A 24,739-nucleotide genomic window follows, 5' to 3' on the forward strand; every position below is an offset into this window, starting at 1 on the left:
GTTACATTTCCTGGATGGAAATTGGCCTAAGATTTTGGTTCAGGTTTCGGGTTAAGTTCCCTGTAATTAAACAAATGTTGGACGTTTACGGGAGCTGCTTAGTGCTGTCCATGCGTTTTTGTAAAAAAAGTTGAGCGCTATTAACAACATAGGCAACTTGTCCGCAGTAAAAAAAGGATTTTTTGCATATCCTCTATACAAGAATGCTAATATTCCACTCACAAACATTAATATTTGTAATTTTGTTTCAGCAGCAAGGTATTTATGCCTCATTTGCCGAGTGACCATTTGTCCATCGATTCAACCTTTCGGATGACGTCACATAACAAAGCATAGTGACGTGACAACGTGATTTGTGGAGCGCGGGAAACCATTTTTTCACTGTGAGGACAGGCGTTGGATCTGCTTGTTATGTTTGTTTATCTGTAAATTTTCCACCGGTCACTAAATTAACTTTGTTGAACTTAACTTTATTGCGTGGGCTGATGAGGCTGTCGATCAGGCTTTATTGTGGAATTTGTTTGTCTTTTTTTCTATTTTTATTTACAGTCGCAACGCTTGCTATGTAAGTGGTGGGTGTATTTTTCGGGCTTGGCTGGACGCTGTGGTTTCTAGGTGGTATCTGGGTGTGTAATTTGATATGCCATAAGCATTTAATACTTTTCTTAAAGGCAATTTTAATACATACGCAACTTGAATTTTGTATGGCTGTCTAAAATGCTATCATACATAACCACCATTTTTTTTTCGTGTATGTTTAAATTATGTTGGCTGATTCAAATACTGCCTGGTTCGTTAAGTTTAAAATTTATCACTTTTTCCAGGAATATCGCCTGTTCCATCGCGCAATGTCCTGCAGTAAAGGGAGTAATAGAGTAAACACAATTAAGAATAATCACTATGTCTAAAGTTTCTGTGCGTTTGCTTAGACATTATGTCATAATAAAACCTCATTGTTTTGCAACAGCCGTCACAAATAAGCCGCAGGGTTGAAAACATTCTTTTCACCCCAACCTGCCTTGCGTGGTATCCGCTCTGTTGGCGAGCTACGTGAAATGTCACCTTTGATTTCTATCTTGTGTTTATTTATCGATAAACGTCAATGACAACGCTCTTAACGAGTGGCGACCACCGTCCAGCAACATATATCACGTATAACCTATTTCAGTTTTGTTGTTATTCTCCATTAGGTTCAAGCTACCTTTCCATACGTTTGTTGTACATTTGTTTCATCAGTTCGTCTATATTTAAAAGTGGGAGGGTCTTTTTTGCTTCGTTTATGAAATGTCCTTATTACAGACCAAACAAAATCCCGTACTGTGATCCTTGACAGTTTGGCTGCAATGTTTTAGGGAAAGAATTACCTTTTTATCATGTAGTAATAATACCCATCCGAAGACCTCATTAGTTTCTTACCTAACTGAAGAGTTAACCAAATTTAAACACGCCGAAGCTACGTAGTTGCAAGGTTACATCGGAATGTTTGGCGAACCAGAGATTTGTTCGATTTTCCCACTTCAACGCGACAAACTTGCACTGGTTCAAATATAGACTGGATTTCTCAATAGAGTTAAAACATAATGAAACTTTTATTGACTACACGCGCGACAAAAACGTTCCAATCAAGTATCACGCACACAACGCTCGGCACTGACATCTGGCGGTTACGTTTTCGCTTCAAACGTATCAGCAGGTGGCGCTTCAGTTTGTGAGCTCCATTACTTTTTCTTTTTGTTCGAGGTATTTCGGATGCTCGTGGTAACGGTGAGCGACCTCTAGCGGATGAGAAGGCAAATAGCGCCGCTCAGTGGCAAGTTCGTGTCCCGCTATCTTCTGCACCTCGGCGTGACCGTGGATTTTCAGAGCTGAAAACAAACATATTGTTTTGGAAAGTTTGCCGTGTATAGGCAGCTTGCTTGATAAATGTTTTTTTAAAGTGTTACAGAAATAAAAACATCATATGCCATTGCCAGGTATTTTTACAAGTGTTAATAATGGTGTTAGTGAGGAAATACGCATGGAAATCCATGCTCGGTATAGAGCCGTGCTTTGCAGCCAGCGTACCGCGAGACTATCCTAGGGGTACCGAGGTATAAATGCAAACAGACTATTTCATCAAAGGCTTTCAAATAAAATTTGGGCTAATTATGACGTCATAACCCTTGCATATTTAGTTGAAGCGTGCCGCCGAGTTTCGAAAGGTCATCAAAGTGTCAGTGGACAAAGGTTGCAGGTCATTTGCATAATGGTTGCAAAGTGTGCATGCACCGAATCTTGCTTTACTTGAACTTACGTCCGATCATATCAAGGATCATGTGCGCGTCCTTGTACACTCTCTTGCAAATGGCGTAGGTGAGTTGAATTTCGTGCTGAGCCTCCCTCAAACCAAGTATAACTGCTTTGTTGCACCGGGACAGCGAACTCATTAACGCGTACAACTTTATCGCAACCTCCGCCAGACGACCCACGATCACTTGCTCATCTTCGAGATACTGCACGGGGAAAATAAATTAGTACAACAATCACGACAGTGAACAATGCTGGCTTTCTGATGTTTTTCGATCCAGACTCCTTTTAACCGGTTAATTTTTTTCACGACCTTTTCCGTTTGAGAGCAATATTTCAATATTTTATTGCAACAGCTACTTGTTATAAAACGACAAAGAGGGGGCGAATCTGATGAAATAGTGCAAGTAAATGTTGCACTAGTGTAGTGACATCAAACCATTGCGACATATATTAGGTGTGTGACCCCTCATTTTGGGAAGCCTAGGCTTAAACAAAACGTATATGAACTGCCTGGCAATGTTAAGTTGGCGCACATGAAGTAGTGTTGATGCATTTTGAAACTTCCACAAAGCTGAAACTCCTGTTTGAGGATTTGTAACGCGGTCAAACCATGTTCTTGCCAAATACGTATTTCATGGTGAGATTACAACCGAAACCAAAGGACAAAAAAACACCCCTACCTTTCCGTGTTTCCGTAGCATGTCGAACACACGCTGTGCGTAGCTATCGGTGAGAACCTCCAGCATTTTCCCGATCACCTCCAACTTGGGATCGAGCCAGGTTTTCGTCAAGGGAGTTCCCCTCACGCCGAACGAGGGGTGAGGAATGACGGTTGACTGGTTTGTCATCGTCCGCATCTCGATTCTCAACGTGTCCCAAAACCAGGTAAATCGTTCGCGGAATCCGCCCGCCTTGGCCGCCCTGTTTTATTACACGGTAGGTAACTGGATTGTTTTGATTAAATTAGATGATTTTAACAAAAAAGCCAAAGCTAATATGTTGCCATACATTATATGCAAACGTTTTGAACACGACTGTGTCCATCATCAGTGCAATTTGAGCATGAGCTGCAACCAAGATTATTTTATGTAAATATTTACACGATTTGATGCGAATACTGAAACAACGTTTAGCTGGAAGAGTGGGGGGACAAGACTACCAGAAAGCAACAACATTTAAATTTGCATTGTGGTGGAATAAAGTTGCATCGTAGGTGTAAACAACTTAGAGAGGACATCTTTGTTTAAAAAAGTCAAAGCTAAGATTGTGTTTATCATCATGGCTATTGCTGGATGTCTGCTTGTCGTATCCAACATCATTAGCTTTGGCTTTCTTATGTAAAGTTGCATCATTGTAACGATTGGCAAATGCTCCTATTCTTGACAAACGTACATTGGTCAGAAAACATTGAAAGTTACATAAAAACCTAAGTCCCATACCTGTGTTGAAAGTAAAATTATGTTAAACAAACCTTATTCTGTCCTCCATTTGCCTTGCTGCATACTGCATGCATCCAAGTCCAATGTACTGTTTCAAAACATCATCAGAGCCCTTCACAAAACAATTCAACTTTAGACACAAGTGGGTTTCCACTCAAAAGATGACAGTGTAAAGTGAAATTAGTCCACAGATCTTAAATTGTCTTCAACATAAATGATATTGTCCATACAGCAGTTGTTAAACTCATTTAAAATGTTTTGCTCAATAAATTTTACATAAGCTATATTGTTGTTTTCCAGAAGATTTACAAAACTGTTAGTTATGTTTCAAAAGCTGTATTCTTTTAGAAATAGAGAAGTTGTACCAAGAAAAGAAGCCACAACAGCAAAAAAGTTTGCAAGTTTTTCTTATGCTCAATGAAAAACCTTAAGAATCGATGAAACTCGAAAATTGTCCATAAGTCTTCTGTAGGGTAATTCCCTATTACAAGAGTCCATCCCGGTGAGTTCAAAATAATGAGAAATTGAAGACCAACCGCATTCTGAAGCAAACACCTAAGACATATAGTTCACCACTTACGGAAATGATATGTAAGTTGATCCAAACAGTATAAAGGAAACGTTACCTTTCTTGAAAACTCATGATTTTAATTTAGGTGCAATAAGCAACATCAGTCTCTTGTTGATATTTTCACAAATTTAGCGGTCTTATTAAAAAATGTCAATACATTAGAAACGATTATTCAACATAAAAGAACCAACCTTCACAATAGCAGATTCAATAGAACAATCTTCTCGATTCCCCCTTTCATCGACTTTGTCCATGTGCCCAGCGGTCATGTAAGTCATACTTTCCAGCGCGTAAGCATCCAAAGTCATGTTGAAAATTCTCTCTTGGGCCAGCTCATTATCAATCGCCCTGCTTCCAAACCTAATTCGCTGACTCGTAAATTCTGTTGCGTCGTTCACAGCATGCTTAAGTTGACTCGAAAGCATCGCTCCCAAGCTTAGCCTGTGCATATCAAGTTAAGGTTAGAGTGGTTCTTGAGAAGTTTTTTTAAATATAAACAAAATTTGGTGCAAATACCTTCTGCTGTTCAAGACTGAAACAGCTATCTCAAATCCAAAGCCAACTTCACCCAAAACGTTATCCACTGGGACGGGTGTGTCTTCGAACGATACAGTACAGACTGAAAGTATAATATTAACACAGGACATAGTATGACATATTTTAAAGTATGGTTAGGAATTTCGTTGGGTTACGTGTTTAAAATGTACAATTTAAAAAATTAAAATTAAAATTTTTGACAGTCAAAATATAATCACTAAGAAAACCACCAAACTTCAAAATGAACAAGTTACCAGAGTATTTAAAAATATTGTCAAATACAAAATTGGTTCACAAAGACTCTTACTATTTGCAGCTTTCAGTCCAATAAGGTTTGAAGGTTCAGTAGTGATGCCGCCAAAATCTTTTTCAACCAGAAATGCAGTGATCTATAAAATTTCGCAATTTGTGTGTAAACTTTTGAAAGTAAATTTTATGCAACAGAACAAATTTTTGCTAATTGAAGCAGAAAAAATGGAATTACTTTTTCAACAATCTCATTGTCCAGGTCGGCAACTTCTGTTTTTGCGAACACAGTCATAAAATTTGCTCTTTCAGCATTTACTACATAATTTTTTTCCCCATTGAGAATCCAATGCTTTCCATCTTCACTTAAATGAGCTTTGCACCTGTGAGACAAAATAAATTGACTGAATTTAAAGTTAATACTTCTTTCAATGTTTAGAAAACAGAAACACAACTTACTTACAACTGATTTTGATTCAAATTATCACAAAACAATATATTACTAAGGAAGATATGACTGCAGGATGTTTAAGGGGCACATATCTGTGTTGTGCCACTCAATTGGAAAACAGTCTTTAGTACCAATAAAGCACAAAATACTAGTTTACTATGTTACAACTTATGTCAAGTTCGGTAATCTCCTCAAATAATTGACAACAAACTTACTTGATTGCTGCAATATCGCTTCCTGATGCTTTCTCTTCCAGAGCAACTGTTGCAATTAACTGCCCTGTGGCAAGTTTGGGAAGGTATTTGTGATGTTGGTCTCCAATTCCGAAAGTTAACAAACCCTGGAACATATGAGAACTATCAAAGTTACTCCAAACTTAGGCAGAGTAGAACGAACATGAACAGTTTTTTGGCTTTGAAACCATCACATTTTTTACTACCATAAAATGCTGAATACAGTATTAAAAATAGTCATTAGGAACTAGTAAAAAAATCTGGTTAAAATGAATATCTGGCAAAAACAGTGATGTAGGTAGGTATATCAAGTAATGCTCAAATAATACAATTACATGCAATCCAGGTATTCCATGTTCGTTGATCACTTCGGCAACAGAGCCGTCAAGTGACAACTCTTCCAGTAGGCGATAATACTGAAGGTAGGGTAACTCCATCCCTCCAAAAGTCTTGGGAATCCTCAAACCAAACAAGCCCAAATCTTTCAGACCCTGAAAGGAGGTTTATTAAGTTGAGACAATGTTTTTATCTTTAATACATTTAACCCAATCACAACACTGCCAAATAGTTTATGACATCGTAATTCCTTAATTGGACTAGGGATATATAAGACAACAAACATAATTTTTGTTCTGTTTTCGATGGCTCTGGAAATGTTTTATCCTATATTTCATCAAATAATTTGGATTAAGTCAAATCTAGGTACAGTGACAGGTTTTGGTCATACTTTTAAATAAGCTTCAGCATTCAGAATACAAAGTAAACAGTCACATGCGTGCCCACCTGAATAATTTCATCATCTATTACTTCTTTGTGTTCAACTATTTTTGAGTTTACGTTTTGCGTGAGATATTCCCTGATTCTTAGACTGAATTCTGTCAGTTCATCGAGACCATCCTCTGTGCCAACTGTGGGATAGGGGAATACCCAGCTCTGGATGACAAGAATTTATTCAAATTCACTGGATTCTAAAATTTCCTAAGATACATTTTATCAAAACAACCCCATGGTAAATTAAAATATGCTCAATATTTAAAATCAGCAAATATGCATTGGTGTAACCATGTTTACCAGATTGGAAAGTTTGTTATTTGCGCGCAAGATTTTTTCCGCGATTGTTAACTGCGCAGACGATCGCAACATTTGTTATAAGTTAAATGCATCAGCTAATTTATATTACGCAGATTATTGTTAAATTTTAGAAAAAGTGTGTGGAAGTTTACTTTTAGATGATACCTTTTATAAAACACATATCTCAGCTTTTTCATTAAAAACATTGTTTACCATGTCTATTTTCCCAACAGCATGTTGTCCAGCAAATGATTCTCTCCTGAGTCCAGTTGTTGAAAATGTTCTCACTGCAATTTTCTCAACTTTCCTTTGTCCTGGTTTTAAGCCAATTTCCCCTGAAATAAAATTCAAATTTATCTAATTCAAAATTCAACAACACAGATGGTAATGCAAATATATGGTCAACTCTGGTATCAGTTTTGAAAAAAGGAAAATGACAGCGGTGAGAGCAAAACAGCTTATGATATTTTGACAGATCACCCGCCATCATACAAAAGTGTGAAAATGGTAGGTTATTTTTTACTTGTTATGTTGTTAACTTTAATAAGCACTGCAATCCAAGTATTTTACTTACCGATTGGGCCATGTCGTTTAATAAAAGGCCGAATAAGCCGATGTGTTGATCGCAATGTCGTCATCTTTTATTCAGCTTTCGTATTTGGGGAACATAACTAGATTACAAACATTTCTTCAATCGATTATTTCAACAAATTTACACTTGATTGACTTTTAAAACTTTTTAATAGGGGGGAAGCCCCTGCAAACATGTGTGTCAATAGAAATCGTTGAATTTGAGAAAGTCGTCAAGCAATGAAGAAATTTTCAATGTTTTTGGTAATTGGACAGTTGGATCAAAATTAAGTTGAAGATTTTAACAACTTGTAACCAGTTATAATTTATTATATTGGAGAGGAAAGGTGGCATTTAGTCGTTGGTACTCAAATCGCCTGGGGCGAAATGGCCCACTTTCCAATATCAGTGCGGCTTCGGAAAGCGTTGCAATTGTACATGGCAGAAACTTTCCTGCTATTGCACCATTAAGGTCTCACGGCTGCAATAAAAGTAAGTTTAATTATTGTCGAACATATTTAAGTTTATGCGTTGTTATAGCCAACAAAAATTTCGAGTAAGTGAGACAGAAAACTATGGAAACACGCAGGACAAAGTGACATAATTACTATCATAATCTGTATATATCAATTCAAACGCAGCGTGTTTCTTAGAAAAGCATGTTTCCTAATCCAGGTCTGTGGTAACCCTGGTAATAAGTGTTTTAAGCCAGTTGATATTAGTTGTACAAATAGGACAGCATGGGAAACATAAGGAGTTGAACTTGTGTAATTTCCTTTGAGGAGGTTGAGTGTTCTGTCAAGTTGCATCGAGTTGTGGAGCATGAGACGTAAATGGACCAAATTCTTGTTTCGTCTGATCAGTTTTGCAACAATTATCGGCACCTCGACGTTGATTGTTTTAAATACTGGGGCTTCACCAATGTCTGGAACTGACGTCAGCACCTCAACTTACGTCAGAGCGACGCGCCTGTCGGATGTTACGAATGATCGGGAGCCCAGTTGGAGGTTGTCGTTGCTAGGACAACAAAAGAGGAAAAGAGTGCTGGTTTCGAAGATGAGGAAGGAAAATGTGAGGTGGAAAAGAATTGGAAGGAATTGGGGAAACCACCTTCCAAACCGAGGTAAGTCAATAAAGCTTCTGTCTTGGTGTGAAATGTTCTTTTTCACAACAACTATTCGGCGTAAGAAACCGCGTTTTGCTAATCGGTTTATTGGAGATACGTTACAGTTAGAACACATCTTTAAAAATCCATTTGTAAACTAATAACGATTTGTTGCTCAACTCCCATTGATATTCTGAATAGTTTGTAAAATAATGCCATTTTATGCTGCTTGACACTTGAAACTTTAATACCGTCGACGCAATAACCACGTCCTACTGTACGACAGATTGCAATTCAACATCATTTATCAACAACGCCACCAAGAGTATGCCAGGCGGTGAAATATACGGTCGTAGGGTGGCACTAGCGAGTTTTCCTGGTTCGGGCAACACCTGGCTGCGTCATCTGTTCCACGTGACTACCGGTATTTGGACGGGCAGTGTTTATTTCGATCCCAAGTTGTACCATGGGGGATTTCCCGGTGAAGCTTGGTAAGTGCAACATTTTAAAGAAATTTAATTATTACCCAAAGCCTTGTATTTCGTTCCAGCTCGTGCAACGACAGCATGACATTCGGTATCAAAGTGCACGACGTCGAACACGCGAGGGCGGTAGGCTGCTCGTTTGATGACGTCATATTTGTGTTGCGCAATCCGTACAACTCGATTTTATCCGAGTTTAACCGCCGAAAGGGTCAAAGTCATACTGGCATGGCCGATTATGACGACTTCGATAGTAAAGGTAAGTACATGCTGCATTTGCACCAGTTAAGCCCGAACATACTGAGTGGCGTTTTCTTGTGTGAAATATGTATAGCTTTGTATAGCAACTAAATCACGACCAAAAAGATACGACAAGTAGGTATTCCGGTCACATTTCACTTTATATAAATACATTAACAATTAGAAATTATTCTATTCCACTTTGTACAGACTTTTTACTGTCGAGGTCGAACCGTGGGATACCAAACTTGGTACCAATCGGAGACAAACGGCAGTAGAACTCATTATGGCCGAGATACTGCATGGGAACCAAATTATTAAAATATTTTGTTATTTGTTTTCAATCTAACGCAGACTGGAGCTCGTACGCATCGAAGAAAGTCTATCAGTTCCAATCTCTGATGCCCGGTTGGTTTGATTTGTGTCACACATTCTCGCAATTGGGGAATCCCTCATGTTTAATCATAAACTACGAGGAACTAAAGGGAAATCCCCAGCGGGAGATGAGGCGGGTACTTACCCAACTGGGGATACCCCTGGGGCGTCTAAAGTGTCTCGATGATCCCGAATCGGCTTCAGGTCCTTTTTACAGAAAACATGACGTCACTAAAGATGAGGCAAAGAAGACGAATGACGTAACTCCAATGTGCAAGTTGGATAAATCAGTTCGCAATATGCTGTATGACGTCATAAAGAATGCATCGACGATCGTTCGGGGTTTCAAACATGGCGAGAGTCACGTTAGAGAATTGTTGCACGATTTGCCGAATTGTTGACAAACACGTGCTCAAATCTTCACGAAAAGAAATTGGAAAACCCGAATCTCGCGTCAGACGCGGTTGGTCGATGGAAAACTTATTTGACAAACTGTTTGATGTTATATCACCACCAATGTATCTTTTTGTTGTCGCTGTTTTTTGCTTTGTGTTGTTCTAAGTTAGCGTTTAAATAAGAAAAAATGTTTTGTTAAACGACATGTGTGATATCAGACATGGGCCAGACCCGGGCCGCCGGGACAAATCTGTCAAGTTGGGTCTTTCAACCTGGCCTGGCATTGGTATACGTTAGTGCACTTAAAAAACGTACATACTATAGTTCTATGTCATTTGTTTTTGGTGGGCTTATCGGTTGCAACGTTTGAACGGTAATGTTTGTAAACGCAAACATCACTCGCACGTCACATTGGCCAACCTATCAAATTTTTGATGATTTCTAGCCCGTGGGCCGATAAGTTTTGTCAACCCCTATGTTATATTCTAACCCAAATGATCATTTGAATAAATCAACAAACCCATGATGGTAACTGAGATACATCAGCGAAGGATCAAAACCATTTTAGGAGGTTGATATTTTTGTTAACTCTATTTAAACTATTTGCTTCCAAGCATGGAATTATGAATTATGGAAAGTAGGAATTAAACGGTTTTGAAATAACGATCTACCGTCTAATATACAAGTTATATTATTTCTATGCCAGTGGAAGTTTTTGGAGGTAACACTTTCTCATTTCCGAAACCTTGCAAAGCAATTATTATAACACGATAACCTGACTTTTATGACCAAGACAGGGTACTGATTTATAAGCGAATTAACATTCTGCTTTCATACAGTTATTTAAGACGAAACAGTTTGGCATTATTTGGACCTCGTATTATTACATTGTAACATTTAAAACCATATGAACAGCAATTTTGAACTTGAGTAACCTTTTCCGTGTAGTGCCCCGGGCGATAACCTGATGTCAGAATGTTGCTCAGCAAGTCTGACATCCGCGTTGACCAATTGGATTTATTTTCATTTAGAGAGAGAAAATAGAAAAAGGGAAAGTAACGAGAGAACACAGAAAAAAGCACAGAGCAAAACGGTTGCCAGAGAAAATACAGCAGACAAAACTGTAAAAAAATTTATCACGATTTTTCCGCAAATTCCAAACTCTTCTTTGCTCACCAACACATTACAAAAACCATGTCGGACTCTCTTCAATCCTCATCTGATGTTTTTCTCGTCTTCCGATGGGATTTGTGCTTCTCAGATGAATCCCTGGGTCGAGAAGATTTTTTTCTCTTCCTACGCGAGTCCTCTTCATTTTTATCGCGATCTTTTCTACCGTCTCTATCCTTTTTCTTGCGTGAAGACTCGTGCCTCTTCCTCTTCTCGGATGCCGTCCTCTTGTGCCGAGATCGATCCCGATCTTTGTGATCTCTCGTCTTCTTTCTCTCGTGATCCTTGTCTCTTTTCTTCGAGTCTTTTCTCCTTTCCCTACTCCGATCCCTTCTGCTCTTCGATCTTCTCTTGTGTCTTCTTATTTCATCCCGATCCTGTTTGATGGAGTAGTATTTAACTCCTCCCGTGGCGCTGTTATCTTTTCCGTCCTCTCGATCCTCCTTGCTCTTCCTCTTGGATCGATCCTTGGACTTCTTTCGATCCTTCTCAGATTCTTCTTTCTTCTTCTGCGCGGGTTTGATGGGGAACGTCTTAATAGGATGATACTGAGGATGGTAAGCTCCTCCTTCAAATATGTGCTCGTTCTTCCTGTAATCGTTCTCAAAATCGAGATACTGACGATCTGATCCTGCGACGGGATAATTATCGTAGGGATTCACATCGTTGCCTTTCTTCTTTGAATTTCCATCCTTCTCCTGTTTTGATTCCGAATGTCTCGCTTTCCTCTTCTTCTTCTTTTTATGGTGGGCGTCATCTGACGAATAACCGCTGGATGCGTTCTTCGGAGGTTTTCGATTGGGATCGGATGATCGCGAGGACTTTTTTACTTTTGGTGCCGGAGGTCTCGGCGGCGGGATTTTTTTTGTTTTTGAACTGGGTGTTTTCTTCAAATCTTCCCGAATAATTTCCTCTTTTTTAATTTTCTCCACTATTTCTTCCTCTTCGGAGAGTGATGATTTCATCGCCTCCTCCTCCGATGAGGAGCTGGTTTCGGGAGCGGAAGATTCACTGAATCCCTCTTGCCAGTCTGCATCCCCGCACACGGAAGATTCACCAACTCCATCCGGACGACCGACCACTCTTTTAGGTCCGGATGACCTCCACCGTGGTTTAAGTCCTCTCAACTTCCTCCTCAATAATCCTCTAGGGACGCCGATCCTAAACTTCCCGGCCATCTTGCCTCCGAACTTCTTCGGCTTCTTCTTTGGCCTTTTTTTCTCCTTGACAACCTGGTTATGATGAACATCTTCCGCGTAACTCTCCTCAGATGTCTTGTGAGCCTCCGCAAACTCCTTTCCAGGTCTCACGTATCCTCCACCTCCTCCTTCTTCAACATCCACATCCTCGTGGCTCCTCATACTAGTCTGGCATCTCTTGGACATTTGCGCGTAGATGAATCCGACGACAAAAAGGAGGACGATGGTTCCGACCACAGCCGGAACAACGATGACAGTCAGACTTCCGTCAGCTGAACGAACATTAATAAGATTATGAGGAATCCTGTCTTCGCTGCAAAGGCAGATGTAAAACCCCAACTGTTAAATACAATTATGCTAAATCACGTTTCAAACCTATATAACAGCGATTCTATAGGTGCGTTTTACGGAAACTAAGGTTTTATAACAAAATATAAAAAAGGATCCATGAGCTACTGTCTATAGTTTTGGGTTAAAATTACATTAACGTTACGCTGTGTTGTACACATTGTTTCGATCTATCAGGCCATCAGTACAACTGGTGGTTGGCAACGGTTACCTCATTACTTGGCTCACAGCTTGTGCATATTCGTTAAGCCTTTGGAAAACAAGTGAATGAGAACCAAAGCAAAAAGAATGTAAATATTCTATTTCAATGAGCCCAATGCCAATTAACTGAAATACATTTGTCTTAAAGAAAAAAGTTGACAGATTTTATAATACGGAAAGAAACGTTTTCATTAATAATCCATCAATGCTGAATGTCCATTTTGGTAAAAAAAGGCGTTTACCCAACATGATAGCGGTTCGTAGCAACTAAAAAACCTTGCAGTGTTTCACGAGCAACAATTTAGAAAACACTGCGTAATAAGAATGTTAATTGCATTGAGTCGCTACCGCTATTAATATTCTTACTCACGGTTGCAAGTAGGAGTCTTGGTCGGATGCCAACTTCCATCCATTCTGCAAGTCATCGTCTCGTCACTTGGAGCGAAGTTGGCATCACAAGTCAGGAGACAAACGGTTCCAACCAGCGCCTCCTCTCCATTGTAACTACACTGCAACTTTCCGTGTTCGGGTGCACGCAGATACCATTCACTGCATTTTACTGAGAAAACGGAACATTCGTGTTTGTTTCTCAGTTGCTTGAGGTGGATTTAAAGGTTTTGCGTTCGGACTTTAGCAACAAAAGGTTGGTTGTGAACTTAAAATTTATTGGCGGGAACAATGAAAAGCGTTCATTTATTTTCACTTTACGTCACTCGCTTTGGTGTCGTAAGATTTATGAACAATCGCATGTGGTCGATGATTTGCAAACATTTATTGGTATCAATATTGTGGTTGCACAGAAATAACTTGTTTAGTATTGAAAAAAAAACATAGACCATATTCGAAATATGATAAATAATCCTAAGTCGTCTGTCGACATACATATTTCGCCTGTGTTTGCAGGCATCATTGGATTCTATTTGAATAAGCGATACCGATGATGCCTGCACAGACATGTGAAATATATATGTCGTAGAAACTTCAAACCGACAGACGACTTTGGACTGTTTATTATATTTTGTACTGATCCGTTACTGAGTTTCTGTCAGCCATAGAGACAACAGACGATTCGAAGAAATTGAACTCTCATGGATCATATTTAGAAGTTAATGTTCAAATTATGAAACTATAACCAGTGTTTATTTATGGTGAAGATTTGGGCAACTTACTTGCTTGTAAGGATTCCGCGCCGGGTAAACACAGCTGCAAGACGCACACAACCAAATAAAGCAACCAAACCATTGTTAGTTGCTTGCAGAACATTTCGCGGACCCCGGCCGCCCCAATCCCGGTATTACCCTAAACTGGAAATTGATCTTTAAAGCAGAAACATTCGTATGTAAAATTCAAGAAACTACAACGGGGAGTTTTTGTTTGCATTTTTGTTATCATTGCAAATATTAAAAACATTTAGAAAACCTTGAACTTTTTTGATAGCATTTCCAAATTTTACCTTCACGGTTTAAATTAATCAAAAACACAGCTACATCACTTCCACTACAGTAACAGGTTTAAGACCAAGTATTTAATCTTCTCCACTCACTAACACATTCTTCCTAACTTCTGGACACTTTTTGGCCAACAACTGACCACCGACACTGGCTGCGCCAAAATCACGGAATCACTCCCAAACATTTGACTCGTGCTTGCTTCTGATTGGTGCTTAAGCCGAAATCGTCTTTACCATGACAACAAGTGTGAGTCACGTTCATACGAAGTGGGTATTCCCCCTTGGTGTTGTGAGTTAATATTGATTAACTTGTGATTGTCAGTTGGATCAAAGCGGAGTCGTTTTGATTATGCGACATTCAGCAATACAACCAGTGGGCAGCACGTCTGTCAGATTAAGGACGAACACAGGTTCTTATATGACGTAAGGCGATGACGTAAAGAAAAATTAACCTGACTCCGTTTAATGAAGGTTTATTTGTGTTGGAGAAGAAAAGTTTCAATTTATTCTCAAATTCTGATAGTTTATGAGATCAATGACAGCTAGAGTTTGGTGTTCGTAGAGATAAGTTAAAGAGATATCTGTTAATTACAACAAGCCTGTTAACAACAGACGACGTGCGACCGGATAAACAAACTTTAGTTTCCAGTCACATTTAAGGCTTTTATCCCTAAGTTGGTTGATTAAGTGACCTAACTTCCATTAACTCCCTGTGACACAACGCATTAAAACCACTTACGAATATAATGCAGGAACAACAGATAGCTTTGTAACCACTTTTCCCAGCCTTAACCAAGTTTGCAATTTCAATCCGTAACAAGCCTCGAATAACAAGTTACAAAGCATTAGGAAGGGTCTACGCAGTGGGGTGATCCTGCCTTGCTATGCGAAAGCATGGCAATACTTCTGCATTAGGAAGCACTGACCTTTTCCTGCCACTGAAAGTTGCATGAATGCAAATTTCCCGCGTAATTTCACATCAAAGCTGGCAATTGTTGAATTATGTTTTGTGACGTTTTAACACGCGAATAATTTTCTCAATTTTCACGATCGATTTTAAACGAGATGTGATCGGTTTGCGCCTGAGAATAGTTTTACCGCAAGTCGGTCAATAAAACAGCCCAAGGAAAACACACATACTGAAATGCATGTAAGTAAAAATTACATACGAGGTTCGTGCAGGTTGGTTATGAATTCGTGACACCGGGGAACGAATAGCTCGGAAAGGTAAAAAAAATTGGACAAAAAAAGTTACATTGTTTTCATTTCAACAGAGAAATCTTAACATTTATTGTAGATTTAAAAAGTGTCTAAAACGTCTTGTAATTTGGGTCAAAGTTGATTGTTTTGCAACTTTTAACTCATAATGACGTCAGTTAATAGCTGAGCGAAATTTGCATACAAGAACTATAAATTCGCAAATCGGTTTCGACTTTCCAAAAAAACTCGTGTCCGGACTAAACTAAACAAATGCCCCAGGCCTGGGAAAATGGGTATTAATAGGATATACACGTTGTCACAAAAACAAGCTCTCGGCTTGTCTACGTCATAAAACGCGGAAATCCATCGTCACAAACCCGTGCCGCGAGCAAACCATTGTTACATCACTGGGCCACTGAAGAAAGGTTTTGACAGAAAGACAAGAAATATGTGGGAACAATGTGTTTTATCGACGCCTGTCTGTATTGTACAACCCCTGATTACAATTTAAACACGGTTATTTGCTACCTACAGATATTTAGTCGATACCATAAAATCCGAAAACCGAAAATAGGTTTGATGGAATACGAATCTGACGTTCCTTTTGTTTAAAAAGATTGCATTTTCTGACGTTTCGCCTGTACGAACGATCAGGCTTCTAACAGATTGGTATTTCACCATAAAACCCTTTACTGACAAACGCATGCGCCGAAAATCCGTGTCAACGGTTTCTAAACTACTGTCAAAAAGCTTTCAGTCTTTTTAATATTAAAAACATTATGCCATTCTTCTCTTTACCAACATGCTTTTTTTCTCTTCGGGTAATGAATTTATGTCACCAATTTTTTATTTTATCACAAACTTATCGACTGTAAAAAAACATGACTGGATTCTCATGTTATTGCAGAACACTAAAAACGACTTCGATACGTTTACATGAGATAAACTTTTTCCGTGCACGGGAAAGGTTTCAGATTATCGCTTTGAATATTTTTTACAACCATCCTTACCTTTTGCAGGAAAAAAATAGTAGCCTATACTTAACAGCTGTGACAACACCCTAGCGTACAACACACAACCTTAAACTCATTTCCAACAGAGCACAGACATATTGTGGACTTGATCGAGCTTTCCTTGGCCACCAAACATTCTAATGTGAGAAGGTTAGAAGACACATCCCCGTGTGCCCACGAGCAGCTGCAAATCTACATTGAATCGAAACAGCGCGCGCGCTGTAGCCTCGGGCGTCTTCATCAGTCACTGGGCGTGTGTAAAGGTGAAGAAGGAGAGGCAGAGCGAAGTGGAAACTTCTTATTAACATTCTGCAACCCTTTCCTATTTAGGTTGATTTGTGTGGTTGTAAATCTTCACTTAGATCTGTCATTTACGTAAACCTCAATCTTGTTTCGTTGTACATGAACAATTTGTATGCATTATTTGCGCATTTTGTCACGTAGTTGAGCACTGCCATGATCTGTACCCTATGATGAAGGTTGTTAAATAACGACCAACACGAATAAATATTATGGAGAAATAATATGGAACCATGGTTGAGGTGTTGTTATTCCTGACTGCTTCAGTAGCAAGATGTCCAATCTCATTAAACTTCAAATACAGTTGTATGACATCATGTGGAACATATTGTGGTTTATATATTTGATTGGAAGTCATTGAGTTGAAGGCAGAGATCCACACAGATATGATCTTAATTCCCAACGATTAATGAAGGCTTCCATCTTGGATTTCTGAATAACTTTACTGAACTGACCAGATATTAATATGCGTCCGTTCAAACCTGTTTGTACCGAAAGTATATTTTAAAATCTTAAAATCTTTATTAATCAAAAACGTTGTTCTGGCACAAAAGAACGTTTTTATTTAATTAGTATGCCTGGCAGCAAAAATAGCAGTATATCTTTAAATCTTTTCTTGTATTTTTTTTTTTTTTTTATTTTTTTATTATTGCAACAACAAAATCTTTTCTTGTATCTGTAGTTAGTTAGATTCCTTCGCCCTTGTGCGACACCGTGCGGTTTAAGCAATAAGAAATTACCAACCACCAAACAGTAAACAAAATTATTGGAAAAAGTTTGGCTACCAAGCTTTGCAACCGGGACTTTTTTCTACCCTAAATTGTTCTGGGTTTTACACATTTGGTGCAAATTATTCATAATTGGACGAATAAACGCTTTATTGCTTGTGAATAATAAAGCTTGATCGCTCGGGATAATTTTAATATTTGTTGTTAAACACACGTGTTAAGCAATATGGGCCAGTCTATTTATACTCAGCATTATGAGAAAACACGTGTTAAGGAATCAAAGTAAAACCTTTGTGCGTGTAATTGATGATAATAATATTACTTGTCACATTTTATGGTGTTGAACGTGTCACTGCATTTAAGAATATATGTGTAATAAAGCCAACCCCGTCCAGAAAATTACATTCATATTGTGTTCATACAATAAACTATTACACAGTTAAAAAATTACTAACCGGCATATATTTATTAAATATCTAGGTTTCAACGTAACATTACAAGACTACAAGACAATTTAAAAAGCAAGATAAATGTAAAGTTTGACTTAAAACCCGCCATACTTCACCGCAAGGTAAAGAACACACCGTCCATTTATATAAGCGAGAGACTCACGTGCGTCGGGAGAAGAAATCCAACCCACAGTGGAAATAGTTGTTCATCAAGGTGAGTTTATCTACGTGTTCAGTGGGAGGGAGGAGGAGACTGTGCGAGAGACGTGTTGGACCAACCCACGACGGCAGGTATAACGCCCCGGGGGAAACTACAATCGGTTGCGGATTTATTCCAGGCATCATCAGATAGCGTCGGTGTCTCGTTGCGAACAAAACGATTTATGCAAAAATTTGGTTGGCTTCGATCATGCACTGTGGTGAGATAGGAGTGGAGATGAACTTTTGTGGGTTACAGGACCCTGACCTTGTCGTGTTGCAGTGGTGCTGTGCCACTATGACATGTGCTTGGATGTTTAAGTTAGAGTTAGATTGGTCGTTTCAAGTTAAGAAGGAATGTTGTATAATCTGTAGAGGTCAGTTACTGCATAAGGAGAGCGTTGCTAGATCCTACTTTTGTACAGACTTTTTGAACGGCTGTGATGGCAAACTTTCCATTAAAATAATTTAGGTTAAATGTAATAAAATACATGCAGTGCAGAGTCGAAGTTACGTGTTTTTCTTAAAACTGTTTTTATGTTTTGTTTTACCTCGAACGATCAAATAAACACAACTCATTAAAAATTGCAACGCGACAGCTTACTGCGTCACAACTTTTAATTGCAACGTCACATGAGTTCCTAATTAAGTTTATGGAGTTGGTTGATCGCTTTTATGGAGATCGGTAGCTGATCGACTTTTAAATATTCTCCTTATGTACGATCGAGTGGGCAATTTGTTGGTCATTCCGGGGTTGCCTGTGTGGCATTGTTTATAGAAATCATAACGGGAAAGCGCATACAAGATTAAGCTATTTATTCGAAAGATAATTGTATGTGTAGTGTTGAGCGAAGGTAAAAGCAATACAATTGCAGTTGTTGTCGCAATAGAGGTTATACTAAAGATTGAACTTCAGATTTAGGTTGTAATACATTTTTCAAAATATTTTCATGAAACAGTCTCCTTAGTTGATGTAAAACATTAAACAAATACACTTGAATATTATACTGATGAGGAACGACATAAGCAGGCTGGTTTGTTTATAATTCTGTGCCGAATGCAGTTCTTGATTGATTGGTTGAATCAGTGATGTGCTATTGTCCGAGTATTTATTGTTACTTCATGGTGATGTTAAACTGATCTGATAACAAACTTTCGTTAACTTCACATATTTCGCGTCATTTTGATCATTTTTCTGTATCAGCCAAGACTTATTTTGGAAAAAATATATTAAAACTTAACTGAAGTTCAACCTTAGTACAACATCCATTACGTCAACAATTTATTTAGCAGCAAACTTGACAAGCCACGTTTCCACAAACAAACCAACCTCCTGCGCCCGGAGGTCGTTTGAAGGCGACGACACGTCACTTTTAATGACGTCACGGAGGCAAAATGTCCCATGGGACTGGGAGAGGAAGTCGTTGTAGCGATTTTAATGAAACAAATTATTGCGGAAAAAATACGTGGAAAGTCGTTTGGTTTCTTGCTTCTGGCAAGTTTGTCCGGGGATTAACGATCTCTCATCCGATTAAAATACCTTTGAAATTTTGCTGGATGAATTTTGTTGGCTTCGATAATAAAACAGGACATGAGCTGCCAAAATCATTGTTGATTCAGTCTAAACGCTTAGGTCTACAGGCTTAATTCGAAACATCTTCTTTTGAAATTGCTTTAGCGACAGGTTTTGCCCAAAGTTCTTTAAACATTTTCTTTATGTGAAAGCAAAAAAGTTCCTGTAAAGGCCAGGTAAAAGCAACAAAAGTGAAGTTATTTATCAAGTTCGAGCCAGTAAATGTAAATAAATGTTGTCCCTAGTTCAAGTTCACTTATTTTTATAAATTTAACAATTAAATGTTTGTACGTGAAGTTTTTAATGACTGGATAGATTCAGGTCCGTCCCCGGGCGTGGGTTGATTCGATGACGTTCAAAGAATCCGTGACGGTCGTTAAATCTTCCTCAGATAAATCGCAGATTGATTACAAACACATCATAACAATTGCTGTCCGATTTTACGTTTTCCTATTATCAAGTTTTTGTGTGGTTGTTGTAAATGTAAAAAAGGTGGGTTGACAGAGTTGGAAATGAATTGCCGTTTTTGTTAACATCTGTGTGGGAAGTTACCAACATGAAGGGATTTTACACATGTTTTCAGATATTGATATCTTTTAAATCATATTATTTCAAATGTCTAGTTTGTGTTGGTAGCTGTAGGTATTGTATCGATTTATCCACTACGCAAAGTTGCGCTAGATTTTATGTGAAAGCTCGGCTTTGAATTGAACCAAAAGCCTAAAATGTTCACCAAGGACGAACGATAATGCCAGGTGTCAGCTCAAAAACCATAGCAAGAGATTTACGACAATATCCCGCCTTCGGGCACGAAGAGAGTGATGGTAATTTCGAATTGAATGTCACAACACCTGCATAATCAGCTTCGAACACATATTGTAAAGTCAAAGTAAATAAATAACACCCCAAAGACACAGACATACGCGAGCCAAAACCAAAACGTCCGTTTAAACCATGTTTCCTTGAAAGTGTTTTTCTATTAAGCATCTATAGTTTAGAAATACTTTTACTTCAATTGTTTTTCTTGGCGCAAAATAGATCCGCAAACGACATCACTTTATTGATGAGATAAAAGGAAATTTGTGTAAAACACAGCTTTTTTATTCGTGCAATATTTTTCGACAACTTGGTTGGAGTAAACCCAAAACTGAATTTCTATCTTGGCATTAGATCTGACCGTCATGCCGCCACAGCACTGATATGTTAAAGTATCGTCACTTTCCATCCATTACTGCGACAACACATTACCGCAAACCAACTTGCCCCGGGCGCCAAACATCTACGTACAGTTTAACTCCCCCATCCTAAATATTTACTCACTTACAACAGAAAACAACCTAAAAAACAAAGTCCAGGTTAATATCACTACGTATTTGGTACTTGACGTGAAGTAGGTGAAACATGTGCGTCCACGTATTGAACAGGGCACTGTTTTTGAATATTTGTTTGCATCTGTTTAAAGGATTTGTGTTTCCTACATAAAGTTAAACACGATTACATTTAAAAATGTACTGCTCTTCTGGCATAAACGTATTGTATTTTACGACGTTTCGTCTGCCATGCGGCGAGACTTCATCAGGTATTACATTTGTTTCATTGAGGGCTCAAATAAAAGGTTCTCGGTCTCCTTAACGATAATTTATGTTTGTGGAACGGTTTTAAGACTTACATACATTTCAGCTTTATCCTACGTTTTTTTCAGAACTTTTAACCTTGTAGAAAACATGACCTAATAATAATTTGATAAAAACACAATTCAAAGCAACGCGATGACGTCAACAAAAAAGGGCCTCACTAGATGTAAGTTTTATTCTCACGAAATTAAAAATAACATTTATTGTCATTTATATTACAGTGAGCTATTGCTTATATGTTTTTAAAAAGTTTCTATGTTATTAACCCTTTACTGTGGGTCTGGAATTTTATCCAAACGGAGATGGTTTTGATAAACTTGAAAACTACACCGCAGTGAAACAAATTGCGGTGTAAACCCTGTCGACAAACCAAACCATCCGTTTGCAACCAACCAAAATTGCAGCCAAAGACTTTACTTTGTTATTTTTCAGATACGTGTAATGGCCACATTGCCAAGGCGCCAGAAGGAGGTGACATAAAATGCAGATCCAACGGTTGGGTCGTGAATTCTGAGACGAGTTGTGATATCGAATGTGGGAGCGCCACCGCCTCGCACAGCAAGATCACATGTAAACCCCTGGGTTGGCGACCAACGCACGAGGTTTCATGCGACGGTGAGTTGTCGCTTACTTGGCGGTAGATTTTTACTTCCACGAAATACGGAATGTTTTTGTTACGTTTTTACGTGAAACTTAAATTAAAAACCAAAGTGACACAAAAAAATGCCGTATTTCGTGAGTACCTTTGTCGCTTCGTTGGCTGTAGATTTACTTGAGGTTTCACGTAAAAACGCAGCAAAAACATGCCGTATTTCGCGAAACCACAAGTAAAAGATAAACAAAGCAAATAAGGCAATTGGTCAGTGAACTACACACAGTGTAAACTGATTCCATCAATCCGGTCTCATCAGTCGCCGACTGAATCATCAGTTGTCGTGCCAACAGGTTTTTCCACTATGTGGTACTTCGCAGTAAACGTCAATCTGTGGGTGCCAAACTATAGGTGGAAATGAACAGAAACCTTTCACTGGGCATTAACGCTGTGGAAACATTTTGTAACCTTGCTTTTGTCTTCAGGCGCATATTTTGGAAATTATCGCATTTTTCTGCAGCTACACGAACTTAAAACATTATTATTGGGTTCCTATACTAGAAAGCATTACATTCCAGCATTGCAACTAACCAAAAATTACAACCAAACTTTGGACTAAAAAACTTGCAATACTTCTTCTATGCAAATAAATACATATTAACATAATGATCAAAATGTTAATTTTCCTACGCCCGCAATATCTGAATGTGCGAACATCCAATCCCACATATTTTACAGGTGTTTCCCCTGGGGTAATTGTGGGGGTTCTTATCGGGGGTCTAGCTGCGGTCGTCATAATAGGCATCATCTACGCTAAGTACAAACAACGACAGAAGAAGAAAAACAACCAATCACAACAACAACAATCCGGAAGTAGACCCGGAAGGAAGGTGGTCGTGGGACCGGAAGTTGCGTCACGACCTTCATCCGGATCGGAGGGGTACGACGGTCCGGAGAGGGGGGAACAACAGAAACGACCCCAGGTTAGGGGGGTGGCGAGCGATGCAGAGGGGCGTGGGAATTGGAACGCAACAAACAACCGGAACAAATCTCCGGTTAGTGACTTCCGGGTTCATGTGAATAAATTTAGGATTTTACCAAAGAAATATCAAAGGTGGCCAAAACAGTCGTAAACTATGCATAAAAGTCTTCATAGTTGAGAACAAAAAGCTTCTGAATAAATGTTGACTTACAAAGCATGGTTGTTCAAGAAACAGTCATTAATTCGACCAAAAACACGTTTAAACACATGTTTGTTTGGCAGGCTTATAATCCCGCGAAAATCCCCTCACGCGAGAGTCAAGCCCCCCCGGCCGTCCCCCCACACGGTGGGGGAAGAAGAAACAGGAGCGTGGAGAACCCCCACCCCCAGTACGGGGGGTACGGTTACCATGGAGACCAGGAGCCCTCTTACCCCGCTTACCAGTCGAACCCCTACCCAGACGCCGGGTACGGTTATCAAGCAACGCAGCCACAAGTGGGGTACGGGGGTTACCCCCAGCCGTACCCCGCCACCCGTGCAGACTATGGACGCCCCTACCACGTGCCCACTTGATTATGACGTCACAATCGATATAAGCTGCGTCAGTTCGAAATAACTCTTTCCATATTCCTTTGTGGTGAAACAAAAGCCGGAAAACGCGATATGGAAAAAATTGGAAATTTTTATTTGCGTGGATTTGAAACAATGCGATGACGACATGACGTCACAATTTTTAGTATGTTTCGTGCAAGTCATGGCCCACCAACATCTTGTTACACACAATCGATATCAAAGGGGAAAATGTCTGGTTGTACGTGACGTTTTAGTGCTATAAATTATGTAAATGTTGTAAAACTCAACTTGGTACTGAAATAATGTTTGGCTGCCAACACAATGCATGTGGTTTGCTCGGTTCGAAACAATCTGTTTGTGTATTTTTCTTGTGTTCGCATTTTCCTTCTGTCCTTACATAATTAAACTCGCCCACACTATCCATAACCAAACTTATATAAAATATTTCCTACAAGTTTGAGTCAACTGCAACATACTTATGTTTGTTGAAAGTTACTTAAACTTTCATGTACTTGGTACAGGATGGCTTTGAAAGTATAGACGTTGTCGATGAAATTCATAAAAAGGCAAAACCATCAGATTTAATGAATGCTGAAATAATCATGTTGGAAACAAGATAAATAAGCCGTGCGTTTTGCAACAAAATTTGCGTCAATCACATCAGTAACCCAGTTCAAGCAATGTTGGCAACTCCTGTATAAATGACGATTACAACACCAAAGGCCCGGACAGATTTTTCAATCACAAAACCAATTTTCTGTGAAATCAAATCACGAACACAGAACTTTTGAAAAGCAGTCACCAACCGCACCAACGTTAGCAGCCGCGGGCTAATTATGACGTCACAATCATGAGAATCGCAAGGAACTGGTCAGACAGGTGGTAAATCACAGCTTGGTGTGGGAAGGCTAAACCTACATCGCTTATTGCAGGGCATAATTAAAACAATTTTCACGTACAAATGGAAAATTGCCGCTTTTTTAAATCACGATCCGCGCAATATTTTTCACGAGTCCTTAAAACCAGCGGCTACGAAGCAATTTAGACTTCACGTCTACTGTTTTCTTGACAACTGTAGTATTACCTACACTACACAGTTCAAGTATTTGTTTGTGAGTAAAGCA

At 39.0% G+C, this 24,739-nt stretch overlaps 4 protein-coding genes across 4 annotated transcripts; 2 read left to right on the forward strand and 2 right to left on the reverse strand.

The window, feature by feature from the left end:
• Positions 1–1,622: 1,622 nt before the first annotated feature.
• LOC145909436 (complex I assembly factor ACAD9, mitochondrial-like) lies at positions 1,623–7,548 on the reverse strand. The gene is made up of 14 exons (XM_082996833.1): positions 7,412–7,548; positions 7,051–7,172; positions 6,550–6,699; positions 6,102–6,257; positions 5,749–5,873; positions 5,321–5,465; positions 5,144–5,225; positions 4,816–4,918; positions 4,491–4,740; positions 4,155–4,283; positions 3,761–3,840; positions 2,970–3,210; positions 2,294–2,492; positions 1,623–1,865 (listed from the first exon to the last, which is right to left on the reverse strand). The coding sequence occupies exons 1-14, from the start codon at positions 7,473–7,475 to the stop codon at positions 1,702–1,704; spliced, it is 2,010 nt and encodes a 669-aa protein (XP_082852959.1). The 5' UTR covers positions 7,476–7,548; the 3' UTR covers positions 1,623–1,701.
• An 856-nt stretch (positions 7,549–8,404) lies between these two features.
• LOC145909481 (sialate:O-sulfotransferase 2-like) lies at positions 8,405–10,010 on the forward strand. Its single transcript, XM_082996875.1, has 4 exons — positions 8,405–8,530; positions 8,799–9,003; positions 9,063–9,253; positions 9,589–10,010. The coding sequence occupies exons 1-4, from the start codon at positions 8,464–8,466 to the stop codon at positions 10,008–10,010; spliced, it is 885 nt and encodes a 294-aa protein (XP_082853001.1). The 5' UTR covers positions 8,405–8,463.
• A 1,049-nt stretch (positions 10,011–11,059) lies between these two features.
• LOC145909448 (uncharacterized) lies at positions 11,060–14,233 on the reverse strand. The gene is made up of 3 exons (XM_082996842.1): positions 14,093–14,233; positions 13,294–13,482; positions 11,060–12,646 (listed from the first exon to the last, which is right to left on the reverse strand). Exons 1-3 carry the CDS (start codon positions 14,184–14,186, stop codon positions 11,214–11,216), a joined length of 1,716 nt encoding a protein of 571 aa, XP_082852968.1. The 5' UTR covers positions 14,187–14,233; the 3' UTR covers positions 11,060–11,213.
• Positions 14,234–21,534: 7,301 nt separating this feature from the next.
• Positions 21,535–24,037, forward strand: LOC145909503 (uncharacterized). Its single transcript, XM_082996895.1, has 4 exons — positions 21,535–21,634; positions 21,901–22,083; positions 22,799–23,115; positions 23,325–24,037. The coding sequence occupies exons 1-4, from the start codon at positions 21,604–21,606 to the stop codon at positions 23,613–23,615; spliced, it is 822 nt and encodes a 273-aa protein (XP_082853021.1). The 5' UTR covers positions 21,535–21,603; the 3' UTR covers positions 23,616–24,037.
• The last annotated feature ends 702 nt before the right edge of the window (positions 24,038–24,739 follow it).

This window comes from Ascidia mentula, chromosome 1, assembly GCF_947561715.1.
Source record: "Ascidia mentula chromosome 1, kaAscMent1.1, whole genome shotgun sequence".
Lineage (NCBI taxonomy): Eukaryota > Metazoa > Chordata > Ascidiacea > Phlebobranchia > Ascidiidae > Ascidia > Ascidia mentula.